Genomic DNA, 18,461 nt, shown 5'->3' with positions numbered 1-18,461 from the left:
GTTTATGTTATTATATTTCAGAACATTCAAACTCTTGTAAGATAACACACCATGTTTGTTCAACTGTTATAGTGCCCTGCTACATGCTTGCATATCGCTGGTATCTTGTCATTTTTCTAAATGATGCTGAACTTGATGATACTTGAACACAGTCTAAATCAAACTATGAGTATGAAAATGATGACATGCATTCCTGACTGTCAGTTCTTACCTTAGTAAGCACTATAGGATGACTTCTTTCGGTAACATTAATGGCTCTGTGGGTATTGTTTTGTTTTTTATAACTATTAAGGTAAGGATGAAGCATTTCTCAAGAAATTTGAATGACTGTATAAATGGGTTTGAGAAGGAGAGGAATGCAGTTGCAATTGCTCATATGAATATGAAGGTGGATTGTATTGAAATTGGCAAGATAGTTGGTAAATAAGGAGTGCCTGAAGTAAATGAGAATGTAAGTTACCTTACAGGTGTTACAAGGTTGAAGTAAAGTCAGGGTTTGGTGAGAACAAGAGCCAAGGAAAGAGTAGCACTGCTATTGAAGCTTGAGTTGTGGGAGTTTGGTCATGTAAAGAAGTAGATTGTAGGTGAATGTGGGTAAAATTAAAAGTGGATGGTGAGAGATGGGTGATTATTAGTGCTTATGCACCTAGCCATGAGAAGAAAGATCAAGAGAGGCAAACATTATAGGAGCATCTGAGTGAATGTGTCATAGTTTATGGGTTTTAGTAGTGAAAGATTTAAGTGCAAAGGTAATTGATGTGGCAGTTGGTTATAATTGAGATGCATGGGGTATTCAGTGTTATGAATGGAAATGGTGATCACCTTGTGGAGGTATGTGCTGAAAAAGGACTGGAGATTGGTAAAACCTGGTTTAGAAAGAGGGATATACCCAAGTAAATGTACAGGAGTAGGATAGATGGTCATTGGTCATTATTGGATTACATATTGATTGATAGGCTAGTAAAAGAGAGACTTTTAGATGTGAAGGCTTTGAGAGAAGCAGCTGATAGGATAGCAGATTACTATCTTATGGAGGTGAGGAAAAAGGAAACAGAGTTTTGGTATAGTGAGTGGTGAGGGTAAGTGAGCTTGGAAAAGAGGCTTTTGTGAAGAAATACAAGGAGAGGTTGAGTGTTGAATGGCAAAATGAAGTGAGAGGAGTGTGTGAGGACTGGGAGTTATTTAGGGAAGCAGTGATTTTATGAGCAAGAGATGCATATGGCATGCAAAAGTTGGGAGGTGGGCAGATTTTAAGAGTAGTGAGTGGTGGGATGAAGTAAAGTTGCTAGTGAAAGAGAAAAGAGAGGCATTTGAGTTGTACTTACTGGAAAGGAGTGCAGATGATTTGGAAATATATGAGAAAGTGGCAGGAGATCAAGAGGGAGGTGCAGGGGTTGAAAGAGAGGGCAAATGAGGGTTGAGGTGAGCGAGTATCAGTAAACTTTAGGGAGAATACGATGATGTTTTGGAAGAAAGTAAATAATGTTTGGAAGACAAGAGAACAAATGGGAACATTAGTGAAGGGGGCAAGAGGGAAAGTAATAAGAGTTAGTGATGAAGTGAGAAGGAGATGGAGTGATTGTTTTGAAGGATTGGTTAATGTGTTCGATGATAGAGTGGCAGATGTAGGGTGTTTTGTCGGGGTGGTATGTGAAGTGAGAGAGCCATGGAGAGTGGTTTGGTGAAGAGAGAAGAGGTGATGATGAAAGCCTTGCATAAGATGAAAAGCAGCAAGGTGGCTGGAGTGGATGGTATTGTTGCTAGATTTTTAAAGAAAGGAGGTGACTTGCTGATTGAATGGTAAGGATTTTCAAGGTATATATGGATCATGATGAGATCTCTGAGAATTGGTAGAATGCAAATATAGTGCTATTGCATAAAGGCAAAGGGGTTAAAGGTGTGTTGAAACTTCAGAGGCATAAGTTTGTTGAGTGTACCTGGTGAATTGTATGGGAGGGTATTGATTGAGAGGATGAAGCCATGTACGGAGTATCAGATTTAGGAGTAGTGTGGTTTTAAAAGTGTTAGAGGATATTTGTAACAGGTGTTTGCTGTAAAGGAAGTTGAACACTGAACAAGACATATGATAGGGTTGATAAAGATGCTTTGTGGAAGGTCTCTAGAACATATGGCATGGTAGGAAAGCTGCTGGAAGCAATGAGAAGTTTTTATCAAGGGTGTAAGGCATGTTACGAGTAGGAAGATTGGAGAGTGAATAGTTCCAAATGAAGGTTGATCTGCAGCAGGGGTGTGTGATGTTACCATGGTTTTTCAATTTGTATATGGATATGGTGGTAAGGGAGGTAAATGTAAGAGTTTAGTTGAGGAGCAGGTATGCAACCTATGGGAGATGACAGGGCCTGGGAATTGAGTCAGTTGTTTGCTGATGATACAGCACTGGTGGCAGGTTTGAGTGAGAAACTGCAGATATTGGTGATGAAGTTTAGAAGAATGTATGAATGGTGAAAGTTGAGAATGAATGTAAATAAGAGCAAAATTATTAGGTTCAGCAGGGTTGAGGGACAGGTTAGTTGGGGTGTGAGTTTGAATAGAGAAAATTGGAGGAATTGAAATGCTTTTGATACTTGGGAATGGACATGAGAGTGAATGGAACCATGGAAGTGAATCATAGAATAGGGGAGGGATTAAAGATGTGGGAGTGCTGAAGAATGTGTGGAAAGAGAGAATTTTATTTGAAAGGGCAGAAATTGGTATTTGTAAAGGAATAGTAGTATCAACAGTATTATATGGATGCAAGGCATGGGCTATTGATAAAGATGTGCTGAGAAGGGTGATGTGTTGGTAATGGATAATGAAATGTTTGAGGGCAATATGTGGTGTGAGGTGGTTTGATTGAGCAAGTAATCAAAAGGTAAAAGAAATGTAATGAAAATATTTGGTTGAGAGAGCAGAAGAGGGTGTGCTGAAATGGTTTGAATGTATGAAGAGAATGAGTGAGGAAAGGTTTACAAAGAGGATATATATGTCGGAAGTGGAGAGAGCAAGACAAACAGGGAGACCTAATTGGAGTTGGAAGGACAGAGTGAAAACTGATTTTCAGCAATTGTGGACTTAACATGTAGGAGGATGAAAGGCGTGCAAAGGATAGAGTGAAATTGAACTATATGGTATACTGGGGTATGCTGTCATTTGGCTGAACCAGGGCATGTGAAGCATCTGGAATAAACAATGGAAAGGTCTGTAGGACCAGGATATGGATAGGGAGCTGTGGTTTCATTGCTTTATATATGATAGCCAGAGAATATACTTAAGCGAATGTGTCCTTTCTTCATCTGTTCCTGGTGCTACTTCGCTTACACAGACTTTGCCTTGAACAAATGTGTCCACATAATAAGATTTTATGACAAGCATGATGATGGACCTGAACACCACCATCCAGTAATGTTGGTTTACCAATGGTCTCTTAGCTACGTTGCTTCCTTGTATATCAACTGATTGTTTTATGTCTTCTACCTCATTCTTGTATCTTCCCTGATGATGTGATCATTACACAAAAGTGCACTTAGGAACTTATCGTGTTTCATTTTCCTCTTGGTTTTATGCATGTACACTGTACTAGATCACGCTCACCACTGTGACCTCTTACAATATTTATATATCCGTATGTGTGAGTGTGTGTTCATATTTATGAATAATGCTCACTCTAAACGGATTGTCTGCATCTCCTCATAAGATGTCAGTCACTCTTTTAATCCCAGAAAGACACGAGTCTAACTTACACCTTCCAATCACTTTCAATGGATGGTTCTCCCTCTGAACAAAACAACAGCCACTCTAGCCGTTACATACGACACATGTGACATTCACTCCCCACAACAAAAACATCAAGACAAAAGCAACTTACAAATTAGATACCATCAGAACACTAACAGACAGCAAATTTAGACAAGAAAAAGAATCCCTTATTGTCCTCTACCAACAATATATCCACTTGAGTGAAAACTATTTCTAACTTGATTGGTCTTGCACCATATTAAAAGCAAATATACCAGGGCTTGAAGCTACACAAAATAATGCACTTGGAGCAAATTTCAGTTGCTTAGGAACCACAATCATACAACTTCACTGTGAAACAAAGATCTTAACACCATCCTATCTCATCATGCTCAGCACTCAGTTCTGTGCAACAGCACTAGACCCCCCCATCTCACCCTGACTACTCCATAACTAAGTACCATACCCCAAGTAGAAATGTAAAGCTTACCCCAGCCTCACATTTCAATGGCCTTTAATCACTGTTCCCCCCACCCCATCAATTATAACACTGTCAAATCACATGCACACTGAACTAACCTGACTAGCACTGAACAACTAACCTCCCAACTCAGTCTTAATTAAGACTTCAGCTCACCAGATACATTCATCAGAAATCACACTCTCTAGATGAACACGAGTCACACTTTCCTGCTTATTTTCCGGGCATCACCCATCACTACAATACCACAAACATTGTTTAAACTCCAAACAACACTGCAAACATGAGTTCAACAACACTATAAACACACTTTCATCACACCTCAAGACCCTTCGTGTCCATGATGCAACAACCTTAAGGAAGACATGAATTTAAGTAGATCAAAATAATTGGAGATAAGGTACTATTTTGTGGTTTAGTGAAACATACTGAAAAAATGAATAGAAAGGAAGGGAAATAGACCAGAATAACACCAGTTGGCAACATTTTGCTACTTTTAAGTATTGAATAACATGAAGCATTAGACTTTTAAACCACCACTCCAGACAATATGGGGTAAGGATAGCAATGCTGTGTGAATCAGATGAATAAGGTTCTTGAAGCCAGAATAGATAAGATAGACTTGACCAGGATAAGCCTGAGGGCAGTGTGTTTTTCAACATTTAAGGGAAATTTAAACCGTGGAGGAGAAAGGAGGATTTAAAAGGTAAATGCATCTGTAAAGGAAGATTGTGATTTTTTATTTTTAGGGAATCCCAAGTGAGATCGATCATTACCAAGGGTACCATGGGGTACCAGAGAGTTGATAACTTGCACCTTATGGATAATGTGGGAGTGAACAAGCTTTTATAAGTACACCACTTGGAGAACAGGAAAAGAAGCTAGAGGACATTGCAGTGGACAGTGAAAACTGCACAAAGGTACTAGAGGAAGATTTAGATGACAAGTTGAAAGAGGTAGAGTGCTGTGCAAAGGACATAAAGAAATGCTTGAGAAATATAGGTTGGCAAGTTGAGCAGAGCTGTTGTTGAGTATGACAGTGGAACTTAAAACCTAGAGGATGTACTCAGCATTGGTACACAAATAGAAAATGGTAGAGAAAGACCAAGATAAGATTTTAGGATAGAGATAATTTGCTTAGCAGAAGGTGAAAAAGTCGAAGTACACAAGCGTAGAAAACCTTGAAATGGTTAAGCAAAATGGAATATTGTGTAGGACCATTGAGGAGGTATTAGATATAGTCAGAAATAGGTAGATTAGATGAAAGAGTTTAAAGGGCAATTGTTGTCCAGGACAGTGGTGCTGCAGTGAAATGCAATTTTTAGACAAGGTAAGAGATAAAGGGAACATTGTGAGACTGCAGGAAATAGCAGAAAGGTAGGACAGATGATTGAAGCCATGCTGAGGAAGGTAAGCAGGCCTAAGTCAGTAATGGTCTTTGGGCTGGAGGAAGATCACCTGCCCAAGAGGAAAAATAAGCATGAGAAGGGCATGAGGTTCAAGAAGTACTTTTGATGTTGGATTTGATAGACACATGTGGAGAAATTTAAGAAGTTATGAGAAAAGGAAATACAGAACAGGGCATGACTATTTAGGGTAGCATTTCATATGGAAACATGTATCCACAAGGTACTTCATATAAACTTGTCAGAAAGGAAGAGCTGAAAAGAGTTTCTCAGGAGGGACAGACTGAAGGATTTAAGAGAGATAGCCAAGAAGAACATGGCAAAAGGCAAAGATTAGAGGGGTCAAATCAGGCCTGAGAGGAACAACACCTGAAGTCCACGGAGGCCAGAGTTAGCTTTTAGCAACTGCTGTATTCAGAAGGTTCTATTTACAGTTGCAGATGGCCTGGTAGAGGAGATAAGGTTAGGGACTCTCTAGAAGATTGCAACCCAGACATTTTGGGAGTGATGGAGACCAAACTCACAAACAAACTTGACTCCAGCTTACTTTGTCCCGAGGGGTACACAATAGCAAGAAGGGATTGAGAATATAAAGGAGGAAAAGGGGAGATTAATCTTATTGTTGAGGGACGCCATTGAATTACAGGAAATATCAATAGATGGTGTCTTTAGACAATGCATAGTGTGGAAGATTACTGTAGTTAGGAAATTTATTATAATACTTTTAGTTCACAATCCTCTAAAGAACTACTGTGATGCAGAGCAGGTGTAAAGAGAGAATAATGAAGGAATAATAAGGTTGATGAATAAAACATTAAGGCATCACTTCATAGGAGTTAGTAAAGTACTCATAATGGGGTATTTCAAATACAAAGAAATAGATTGGTAGAACTTAGATTTCCATGGAGGTGCTGTATCATGGGGAAACAAATTCCTTGAAAGTATACTGGGGAACTCCCTATATTATCATGTAACAGAGCATGCAGAAACCAGGGTAGATGAGAGACTATCATTGCTTTGACTTTTTCTTTATGCATTGCAGCGTGGGACTAGAGCATGTGAAACATGATGCTCCCATAGGAAAGAATGATCATGTTGTGCTTGTTTTTGAATATGTGGTGGAAGATGCAAGAGGGGGGGATCAGAGTGGGCTCAGGAGCCAAAGTGGAAGTACAGTCACAGGGGCTGCTTAGAAGTTATTAAAATTCTTTGAGAGTATTGATTGAGAGAAGAAGAGTGGATCATTGCTACAGATGATGCTGTGAAAACTTCATTGAAGGCATCAGAAAATGAAGAGAGACATGCTTCTAAGAGAAATATCATAAAAGCAAGAGTGTTGATGGATGGTAAGACTTTCTACAAGGCATCTCTACCAGCCCTGGCATATGCTTTCTTCAGATCCCTAAAGACCCCATACAGATCCTTCTGGTTCTCTATTTCTCACACATATTCTTTAAAGCAAACACCTTGATCCACACATCCTCTACCACTCCAGAAGCCACGTTGTTTGTCCACAATATGATGCTCTGTACATGCCTTCACCCTCTAAGTCGCACACTTTCATGCAGCTTATTGGGTACACTTCACAAACTTATACCACTGCACTTTGAATTTACTCTTTTGTCCCCCTTGCCTTTATACTGTGGTACTGTACATGCATTCTGCCAATCCTCAAGCATCTCACCATTATCCATATATTCATAGATCCTAATCAGCCGATCAACAACACAATCATCCCCTTTTCTTAAGAAATTCAACTGCAATCCCATCCATTCCAGTCATTTTACCAAGTGATAATTTTTATGTGATATTTTTTGTACTTATCTGTTCTTTTGTTTTAAGTGGATCACAGAACAAGTAATTTCATTTTATCAAGGAAAGTAAAATTTGTATATATTGAAGAATGGAGTGTTAGATTTTAAGAAAAAAGGAGTTTTACACCATTATTTGTAGCATTTTAACCAGAAAAAAAGTGATGGCACCTGGAATGTATCAACATTTCCATTTCACCAAACCATAGAAATGCTTCTATGCTTTAGTGAAAAGTGTATTTATGATTCACTTTTAGAATGAATATGAAATTGATGAAAATGGAATATGGTTACCTGGTATATAAAACTTGAATATGTTGAAACTCACTGTTTTTATAGTATACCTTAAGGATTAATGTGAACTTGGATAATCAAAGTATGTATGAATAAGGATGTCATTCCTTTATTGTGCAGGGTTCTTATTCCTCCTGATTCACAATAATGGAAATTGACATCAACCTTAGCCATTAAGGCAATTATGTCATTTAAAACTTTGCAATTCAGGTACAGACCATTGCGTGGCAACAAGGATGAACTTCGAACCATTATTGAAGACTTTATAGAACATCAAGACTATGAAAAAGCCTTCAAGCAGCTAGTTTCAGGAGACTGGATGCCCTGGACCTTTTTTATCACGAAAAATAAGGCACTTCAAGCATGTTTTAAGGTAAGGAACTGGTATAACTCGATTCCTCACTTTTGTAACCTATTTTACAGTCATTGCCAACTTCCTTGTTTTTGTTTATCCTATTTGTATCCTTATATCTGACTTTACTCTGTATCTGGATAGATAAAAGAAGCCACCTCCACTTTGAATTCATTGTTGCAAACTTTTTTCATTACTATTTTCACACGCCTTTCCCAATAGTTTTCAAAAAACAGTTTAAAGGTCTCATGTAGTTTGCCAGCCTTCCCCCAACCACAAAATTGCACACATTAGCTAGCTTGAATTGTAAATTGTGAATACTCTTATAACAACTGAACTGAACTCCTGAAATGATATAGTAGAAGCACTTGTGGTCAGGATTGGAAACCCATATCTGGTCACTGCATTAATTTCTAGACCACCAGATGCTGCACCACAAGAATTTATGCACCTCAAGAATTTATTTACTGGAGGAAGTAAAGTGTTTTAGATATCTGGGAGTGGATCTGGCAGTGGATAGAACCATGGAAGCGGAAGTGAATCATAGGGTGGGGGAGGGGGCGAAAATCCTGGGAGCCTAGAAGAATGTGTGGAAGTTGAGAACATTATCTCGGAAAGCAAAAATGGGTATGTTTGAAGGAATAGTAGTTCCAACAATGTTGTATGGTTGCGAGGCGTGGGCTATGGATAGAGTTGTGCGCAGGAGGGTGGATGTGCTGGAAATGAGATGTTTGAGGACAATATGTGGTGTGAGGTGGTTTGATCGAGTAAGTAATGTAAGGGTAAGAGAGATGTGTGGAAATAAGAAGAGCGTGGTTGAGAGAGCAGAAGAGGGTGTTTTGAAATGGTTTGGGCACATGGAGAGAATGAGTGAGGAAAGATTGACCAAGAGGATATATGTGTCGGAGGTGGAGGGAACGAGAAGAAGTGGGAGACCAAATTGGAGGTGGAAAGATGGAGTGAAAAAGATTTTGAGTGATCAGGGCCTGAACATGCAGGAGGGTGAAAGGCTGGCAAGGAATAGAGTGAATTGGATCGATGTGGTATACCGAGGTCGACGTGCTGTCAGTGGATTGAATCAGGGCATGTTAAGCATCTGGGGTAAACCATGGAAAGTTGTGTGGGGCCTGGATGTGGAAAGGGAGCTGTGGTTTTGGGCATTATTACATGACAGCTAGAGACTGAGTGTGAACGAATGGGGCCTTTGTTGTCTTTTCCTAGCGCTACCTCGCACACATGAAGGGGGAGGGGGATGTTATTCCATGTGTGGCGAGGTGGCGATGGGAATGAATAAAGGCAGACAGTGTGAATTGTGTGCATGTGTATGTATGTATATGTGTGTGTATATATATATATATATATATGTGTACATTGAGATGTATAGGTATGTATATTTGCGTGTGGGGAAGTGTATGTATAAACATGTGTATGGGGGTGGGTTGGGCCATTTCTTTCGTCTGTTTCCTTGCGCTACCTCGCAAACGCGGGAGACAGCGACAAAGCAAAATAAATAAGTATAATAAAGAATTTATAGAACAACTAAGAAACAGAATCATGTTTTGACCTTGAAAACCCAGTCCCAGTTATATACTTGTCTTAGGAGTCTTCAACCTACCACATACTAAGTGGAGACAGGTAGGAAATAACAGTGCTCTGAAAATGCTGACACCAGAAAGAAGCTCATTAGAACATCTGCAAAAAAGAGTGTTCTTCAGACCATGTGAAAAGTACTCCCTCAGCCAAAAAATAACAGAGCCACCCAGAAGAAATAACCCCTGACTTGATCTTTTCAAATTATGTGGACCAAGTCTCTTCAACATTTTTAATTATCATCAGTGAGCAATGTGAAAGCATCTCCAACATCAATCTTATGCTCATCAGCTTCCAACTGTCTCAACACTTGTAATTTTACATCCTAAGAGAGCCTTTTCTTAAGCACTTTAGATACACAAGATCTTGGTGGAAGTCTTCCAGACATGAAAGATAGAAACTAGTTGCAGTAATACCAAAATATTTGTGAGTCACCAAGGATGCGTGCACAATGTAAGCATGGCAAAATTTGTTCTGTAATAAGAGGATAGCACTAGACACTGATTGGATGTTTGCATATAGGTGTATGGTACTCTGGCCAAGTAAGTTGAAACAGAGACAGCTGCTCATAGCATGTTGTGAGTGCTTGGACTCATGACTTTTGCCTTCTTATGTGGATTTTCATAATTTCTTCACTATAAAACTAGAGCTACAAGTTGCAAGCAAGAGCACTATAATGAAACAGCACTCTTAGGGATATCTCTGACCATGGTTTTAGTGTAACTTTGCTTTTATTCACACTGACTCATAACTTTCTCCTTTCACACACACACTCCTAAACTCAGACCCCTTCTGCAGTTTCTCACATGAATCTGCCACCAATTCTGTATCATCAATAAACAACAAATTAATCACCCTCAATCCCTCCCACCCTGTACCCAGCAGCTTTCATACTTGCTGCACTCCCCAAGACCCTTACATTCATCATCTTTGCCTCCCCTTAGTGACATCACACTTACCTGCTGCTGACCCACCTTCACTTGGTAACATTCACCCTCCTCTCTACCCAATTGTACACACGCCATACTCTCTCGATAAAATCTCCTCTGTTTGTAATAGATTTCCTTCCACACAGTATGTTCATGACACTGTCCATAAAGCTTTTTTTTTTTTTTTTTAATCAACCCCATCAAATGCATTAGCCAGATCAATATGTGTCCCATACAAATCTCTGTTTCTTTTTCTCCAAGCATTTATCATACAAATTTTTCAAAGCAAGCACCTAATCCACACATCCTTTACCACTTCTGGAAGCACATTGTTCCTCTCCAGTTTGATGCTCTGTGCATGCCACCACCCTTGCAGTCTCCACTTTTCTCATACAGCTTATCAGGTACACTCAACAGACTAATACGTCTAATTCAAACACTCACCTTTATCCCCCTAGCTTTTATACAGTGGCAATATACATGCATTCTACCAGTCTTTTGGCAACAATGAAGTCACCCCCTTTTTTGACAAATTCAATTGCAATACCATCCACTCCAGCTGCCTTGCCACATTTCATCTTATGTGAGGCTTTCACCAACTGCTCTCTTTTCACCAAACCATTTCTATAACTCACTTTGCATACTTCCCAGACCTACATTTGCTGCCATGTCATTAAACACATTCAATAATCCTTCAAAGTACTCACTTTATCTCCTCATCTGATTACTGCCTGTTATGATTTTCCCGTTTGCCCCCTTCTCCAATGTTTCCATTTGTTTTCTTGTTTTTATCACATTATTAACCACCTTCCAAAACATTTTCATATTCTCCCGTAAGTTTGTTGATATGCACTCACCCAGTCTCTCATTTGCATTCTTTTTCAGTTCCTGTATCTTTTTCTTGACCTCCTACTGCTTTTTTTTTTTTTTCTTGCATATATACTCATTTGCACATCTTCCCTGTAACACTTAATATCTCTCTCTCTCTCTCTCTCTCTCTCAACTTAACCATGTCATCCCACCACTCATTACCTTTTCTCACCTGCATTTATGTATATACATGTGTATGTGGGTGAGTTGGGCCATTCTTTTGTCTGTTTCCTTGTGCTACCTTGCTAATGTGGGAGACAGCAACTAAGTATAATAAAAAAGATGAAAATACAATAATAAAAAGTACCTTAAGAGCCTGGCAATGAAGTAGCATAAGTTTAGGGTTGCTGGGTACACATAAAAGTGTCATACCAGGTTAAGTTGTATATCATTTTCGTGAGAAAATTATGATGAGCTTAAGGCAATATTTTTCTAGAATGTTTGAAAATATCCCAAACTCAGAGTGTCCCTTGGATAGAAGGACTGCCACAGTAAGAGTTAAGTGCTGGATAGTGAAGGTTATTCTTTTGTAGCATTCACTTAGATCTACCTGGCACTGACAAATTTTATTCTCTTTGCATCACTCTATGCATATTTACCTGAACTGAAAATTTTTCTTGGTTTTCCATTTCTGTGTTGTCTGAGAATATCCCAAACTCAGAGTGTCCCTTGGATAGAAGGATTGCCACAGTGAGAGTTAAGCGCTGGATAATGAAGGTTATTTTGTAGCATTCACTCAGATCTACCTGACATTGACAAATTTTATTCTCTTTGCATCACTCTATGCATATTTACATAAACTGAAAATTTTTCTTGAAGTTTTCCTTTTCTTTCTTGTCTGTGGAGTTCCAGTTTGAGATGTTATTGTGTGTCATTGATAGATAACTTAAACTTAACCCCTCAACTCTAGGTGTGAATTTACACTAGGCAAGTGACACTTGTAAACATAAATATGTGCATCAACTTTTGTGCCTCTATTTCAAGGCTGTCCACTTGGTCTAGGTAGCTGTCACTGTGCTATTATGTCTTCATACTGTCATTTAGCCTCTATCCATGCTAATGATAGCACTTTTATGTGGGTTTTCTCTGAAGGAAATAAACCTGATTTTAACTAGATTTAGGGGGCCAGGCAGATGACAGTCCTGAATTACTTGACAATGATCATCTGTCATTGGATTATCTAGAGAGTTATTTTATAAACACTGAGTTTAATAATAGCCCATAAAGTTGCCCCAGATGAAGCAGATGTTCTAACATAACTTTAGTCTTTGTTGCTAGCACCTGCCTGGCGTCTGACTGGTGCTGCAGTAATATTGTAGACAGTGTTTCTGTTGTGAAAATGTTTATCAGTGATTCATGTTCATTTTAACAAAAGATTTATCATGTTGGATTTACAGGTAGAGGATAGATCTCTAATAATCAGATATAGATTTTTTTGACATATCTAAATTAAACACACTTGTCACTCTGGCCTTACTGCCGCATTTTTGTAGTGGATTGTGCTAACACAAATGTTGAATTTTTAAACATAATTAGATTTATAGCAGTGGGTAAAGTGCACTTTGGAAGCAATTTTTTTGTGTGTTTTTTTGTAAAGAATCTTTAAAATTTTAAGTTAAAAAAAACTATTATACAGCTAGAGAATGGTAAATTCACTGGCTTAGAAAGGAAGCCCAAGTATCAGTGTCTCAGATGTCCATTCCCTCTGGAAACTCCCATCAAAGAGGTGGCCATGGCAAAAGTCTCTCCACTTATCCTTGTATTAACATTAGTTACATGTCTCCCTTGCATATGCCATTCCTTGTGTTATCTAACTCCCTTCCCCTCTTTTCAGAACTCTTCCACTATGTTTCTCCATGCCACAGGTGTTCTTCCTTTCACCCCATCCCCTTTAATTGTACACTTATACACTGACCTTGTAAACTTCCCAGACCTCATGAAAATATTTGTTTCACCTACTCTTATTACTCCACAGTTTGTTCCCTTTGCATTCCCCTCCATACCAAAACATGTACACCCACTCATTACTTTCTTCATCCACCTTGTTATACCACATGCTCCCCTCAAATAACTCATTTCTGTAGCCTGGACTTTTGACCTGTGTGATTCATCCTATGATTCATCCCTTTTCCTTATTTCAGGTGCAAAGTTCAGGAGGACTGCGCTGTCCCTTAATGCTTTCTTCACTTCCATATGTACACCTCTGTTCTTCATTATTTGATTAAAGGGACCCAATGACTCATCTACCATGTACTGCTCTCTCCCTTATTTTTCCTCCCATATCACCAAATTTACCCAAGATAACTCCCAAATACTTGAATTCTATCACTTCTAGTCTCTCTTCCCATATTTATTAAGTAGTTTAGTACACTTTCTTCTCTCACTTAATAGGGGTTTGCAGAATCTATACTTTCACTCTGTTTCCTTTCAAACACCATTACTTGTACTTGCATTTATCTTCAATTGCCTATGGTCACACATCATACAACCTTCTGCAACTTCTCACAAATCCCAGCACACAAATATTAAAGTGTACTATTTGAACTTCAGATTTACTGTGTCTGGTGTAGCAGTTTGATTTTCTTTTTTTAGAACCATTATTCATATTAACAGATTTCTGTACCTTAGGAACATGTACTTCGATACCTGCGAGTATTTGACAAGGACAGTGGATTTGTGGTTAAGGCTTGCTATCGGTATTCAATGGAAGGTTGCGTTGGGGCCAAGATATGTGCAACTAAAAAATGGTATGTTATTATTTTGTTTAGGTTACTGTGCTCTAAAAGTTACCAAGTCTCATTGTTGATTTGATCAAAACTTGTTTTCACCTATCAGTATTTTGAATATTTTATTTACCTCTTGGATAATGGTTTAGTGTGAGCTTAGTCATTTTTCAAAATTATAATGTACTTCCACATAAAACAGAACACTCATTAAACCAGAATAACTTATTATAGTTTTTTCCTATCATAGCTATTATTTTTCTCACTGTAGTTGAGATATTTCTATTACTGGGATGTTTATTTTTCCTGGAAATTTTTATATTTTAACAATAATTGGGAATGTGGATTCTTCTCTGATGGATAAAAAGTGATGAACTTCAAGATGTTCATAAAGTCATGGTTTTTGTTTCTTTATATAGTATTTTGGAGTGAGTGGTTGAAGTGTTTGTGTATCAGAGATGATATGCTGGGAAACATTATGTAACATTCTTTAAAGGATGCTCAAGTAATAAACATGTCTACCACCTGAATATCTCTTGTTATTCCCACTGTACACTTTTAGTGTATTCAGGTAGTGATTGATGATGTAATGTTGTAGACCATAGGTGAATGGAAGGACAAATGTTGAAAATTGTAAGTTTTGAAAATTGAAAAACCTTTTCACTCTTGAAATATTAACCTTCAAGCATGAAACTTACTCCTTGAGAATATTTGGGTCAGGTCTCTTCTGACCCTCATAGTTCCGGCAAGTAAGCATCAGCCTTTGCTTACCTTTTATAGGTAACCTTTTTATTCAGTACCATATTTGCCTAATCAGCAACTGTCACTGAGCTGATGTCATTGACCTACATCGTACCAACCACTATTAGGTCCGGATTTGCAGATCGCAGTGACAGCCTAAGATGGTCATAGAAAGTATAAAGAAAAGGTTTTTCAAAAAAAAGGAAGGGAAGGCTGGGCAGGTTAAGAAAACCAAGAAAAATTGCTTGTAAGTCCTTTTCTCTGAGAAAATATATTTTACAGTTTTTAAACTGTAAGTTTCAATGGAGAAAACTGGAGGAAGTGAAATGATTTAGATATCTATGAGTGGATTTGGCAGTGGATGGAACCATGGAAGCAGAATTGAGTCACAGGGTGGGGGAGGGGGTGAAAGTTCTGGTGGCATTGAAAAATGTGGGGAAGGTGAAAACATTATCTCGGAAAGCAAAAATGGGTATGTTTGAAGGAATAGTGGCTCCAACAATGTTATATGGTTTCGAGGCGTGGGCTATAGATAGAGTTGTGCGGAGAAGGGTGGATGTGTTGGAAATGAGATGTTTGAGGACAATATGTGGTGTAAGGTGGTTTGATCGAGTAAGTAATGAAAGGTTACGAGAGATGTGTGGTAATAAAAAGAGTGTAGTTGAGAGAGCAGAGGAGGGTGTTTTGAAATGGTTTGGTCACATGGAGAGAATGAGTGAGGAAAGATTGACAGAGAGGTTATATGTGTCAGGGGTGGAGGGAATGAGGAGAAGTAGGAGACCAAATTAAAGGTGGAAAGATGGAGTGAAAAAGATTTTTATTAATTGAGGCCTAAACATGCAGGAGGGTGAAAGGCGTGCAAGGAATAAGAGTGAATTGGAACGATGTAGTATACCGGGGTTGACATACTGTTTGTGGATTGAACCAGGGCATGTGAAGCGTCTGGGGTAAACCATGGAAAGCTTTGTGGGGCCTGGATGTGGAAAGGGAGCTGTGGTTTCGATGCATTATACATGACAACTAGAGACTGAGTGTGAACAAATGTGGCCTTTGTTGTCTTTTCCTAGCGCTACCTTGTGCGCGTGCAGGGGGGGGGTTGTCATTTCATGTGTGGCGGGGTGGCAATGGGAATGAATAAAGGCAGCAAGTATGAATTAGCTTGGGAAGGAGACTTGTGTGAGGAAGTACCAGGAGAGACTGAGTACAGAATGGAAAAAGATGAGAACAAAGGATGTAAAGGGGAGTGGGGGAGGAATGGGATGTATTTAGGGAAGCAATGATGGCTTATGCAAAAGATGCTTGTGGCATGAGAAGTGTGGGAGGTGGGCAGACTAAAAAGGGTAGTGAGTGGTGGGATGAAGAAGTAAGATTATTAGTGAAAGAGAAGAGAGAGGCATTTGGACAATTTTTGCAGGGAAATGATGCAAATGAGTGGGAGATGTATATAAGAAAGAGGCAGGAGGTCAAGAGAAAGATGCAAGTGGCGAAAAAGAGGGCAAATGAGAGTGAGAGATTATCATTGAATTTTAGGGAGAATAAAAAGATGTTTTGGAAGGAGGTAAATAAAGTGTGTAAGATAAGGAAACAAATGGGAACATCAGTGAAGGGGGCTAATGGGGAGATGATAACAAGTAGTGGTGATGTGAGAAGGAGAAGAAGTGAGTATTTTGAAGGTTTTTTGAATGTGTTTGATGATAGAGTGGCAGATATAGGGTGTTTTGGTCGAGGTGGTGTGCAAAGTGAGAGGGTTAGGGAGAATGATTTGGTAAACAGAGAAGAGGTAGTAAAAGCTTTGCGGAAGATGAAAGCCAGCAAGGCAGAGGGTTTGGATGGTATTACAGTGGAATTTATTAAAAAAGGGGGTGACTGTATTGTTGACTGGTTGGTAAGGTTATTTAATGTATGTATGACTCATGGTGAGATGCCTGAGGACTGGTGGAATGCTTGCATAGTGCCATTGTACAAAGGCAAAGGGGATAAGAGTGAGTGCTCAAATTACAGAGGTTTAAGTTTGTTGAGTATTCGTGGTAAATTATATGGGAGGGTATTGATCGAGAGGGTGAAGGCATGTACAGAGCATCAGATTGGGGAAGAGCAGTGTGGTTTCAGAAGTGGTAGAGGATGTGTGGATCAGGTGTTTGCTTTGAAATTTTTTTTTTTTTTTTTCTTTGTCGCTGTCTCCCGCGTTTGCGAGGTAGCGCAAGGAAACAGACAAAAGAAATGGCCCAACCCACCCCCATACACATGTATATACATACGTCCACACACACAAATATACATACCTACACAGCTTTCCATGGTTTACCCCAGACGCTTCACATGCCCTGATTCAATCCACTGACAGCACGTCAATCCCGGTATACCACATCGCTCCAATTCACTCTATTCCTTGCCCTCCTTTCACCCTCCTGCATGTTCAGGCCCCGATCACACAAAATCTTTTTCACTCCATCTTTCCACCTCCAATTTGGTCTCCCTCTTCTCCTCGTTCCCTCCACCTCCGACACATATATCCTCTTGGTCAATCTTTCCTCACTCATTCTCTCCATGTGCCCAAACCATTTCAAAACACCCTCTTCTGCTCTCTCAACCACGCTCTTTCTATTTCCACACATCTCTCTTACCCTTACGTTACTTACTCGATCAAACCACCTCACACCACACATTGTCCTCAAACATCTCATTTCCAGCACATCCATCCTCCTGCGCACCACTCTATCCATAGCCCACGCCTCGCAACCATACAACATTGTTGGAACCACTATTCCTTCAAACATACCCACCTTTGCTCTCCGAGATAATGTTCTCGACTTCCACACATTCTTCAAGGCTCCCGGAATTTTCGCCCCCTCCCCCATCCTATGATCCACTTCCGCTTCCATGGTTCCATCCGCTGCCAGATCCACTCCCAGATATCTACAACACTTTACTTCCTCCAGTTTTTCTCCATTCAAACTCACCTCCCAATTGACTTGACCCTCAACCCTACTGTACCTAATAACCTTGCTCTTATTCACATTTACTCTTAACTTTCTTCTTTCACACATTTTACCAAACTCAGTCACCAGCTTCTGCAGTTTCTCGCATGAATCAGCCACCAGCGCTGTATCATCAGCGAACAACAACTGACTCACTTCCCAAGCTCTCTCATCCCCAACAGACTTCATCCTTGCCCCTCTTTCCAAAACTCTTGCATTCACCTCCCTAACAACCCCATCCATAAACAAATTAAACAACCATGGAGACATCACACACCCCTGCCGCAAACCTACATTCACTGAGAACCAATCACTTTCCTCTCTTCCTACACGTACACATGCCTTACATCCTCGATAAAAACTTTTCACTGCTTCTAACAACCCACCTCCCACACCATATATTCTTAATACCTTCCACAGAGCATCTCTATCAACTCTATCATATGCCTTCTCCAGATCCATAAAAGCTACATACAAATCCATTTGCTTTTCTAAGTATTTCTCACATACATTCTTCAAAGCAAACACCTGATCCACACATCCTCTACCAC

The 18,461-nt window shown here is 39.4% G+C and overlaps 1 protein-coding gene across 2 annotated transcripts in view; it reads left to right on the top strand.

Moving 5' to 3' along the window:
• The window catches only part of Hmt4-20 (Histone methyltransferase 4-20), a 96,309-nt gene that overhangs the window by 26,204 nt on the left and 51,644 nt on the right, over window positions 1-18,461 (top strand). For both annotated transcript variants that reach the window (XM_071679071.1, XM_071678982.1), the window contains exons 3-4: window positions 7,938-8,100; window positions 14,097-14,215. In XM_071679071.1, coding sequence (XP_071535172.1) covers window positions 7,938-8,100; window positions 14,097-14,215 — 282 coding nt within the window. The remainder of the gene's footprint in view (window positions 1-7,937; window positions 8,101-14,096; window positions 14,216-18,461) is intronic.

Source organism: Panulirus ornatus, chromosome 1 (genome assembly GCF_036320965.1).
Source record: "Panulirus ornatus isolate Po-2019 chromosome 1, ASM3632096v1, whole genome shotgun sequence".
Taxonomy (NCBI): domain Eukaryota; kingdom Metazoa; phylum Arthropoda; class Malacostraca; order Decapoda; family Palinuridae; genus Panulirus; species Panulirus ornatus.
The sequence above is the reverse complement of the archived record's forward strand: the minus strand, read 5'-3'. Positions and strand labels throughout refer to the sequence as shown.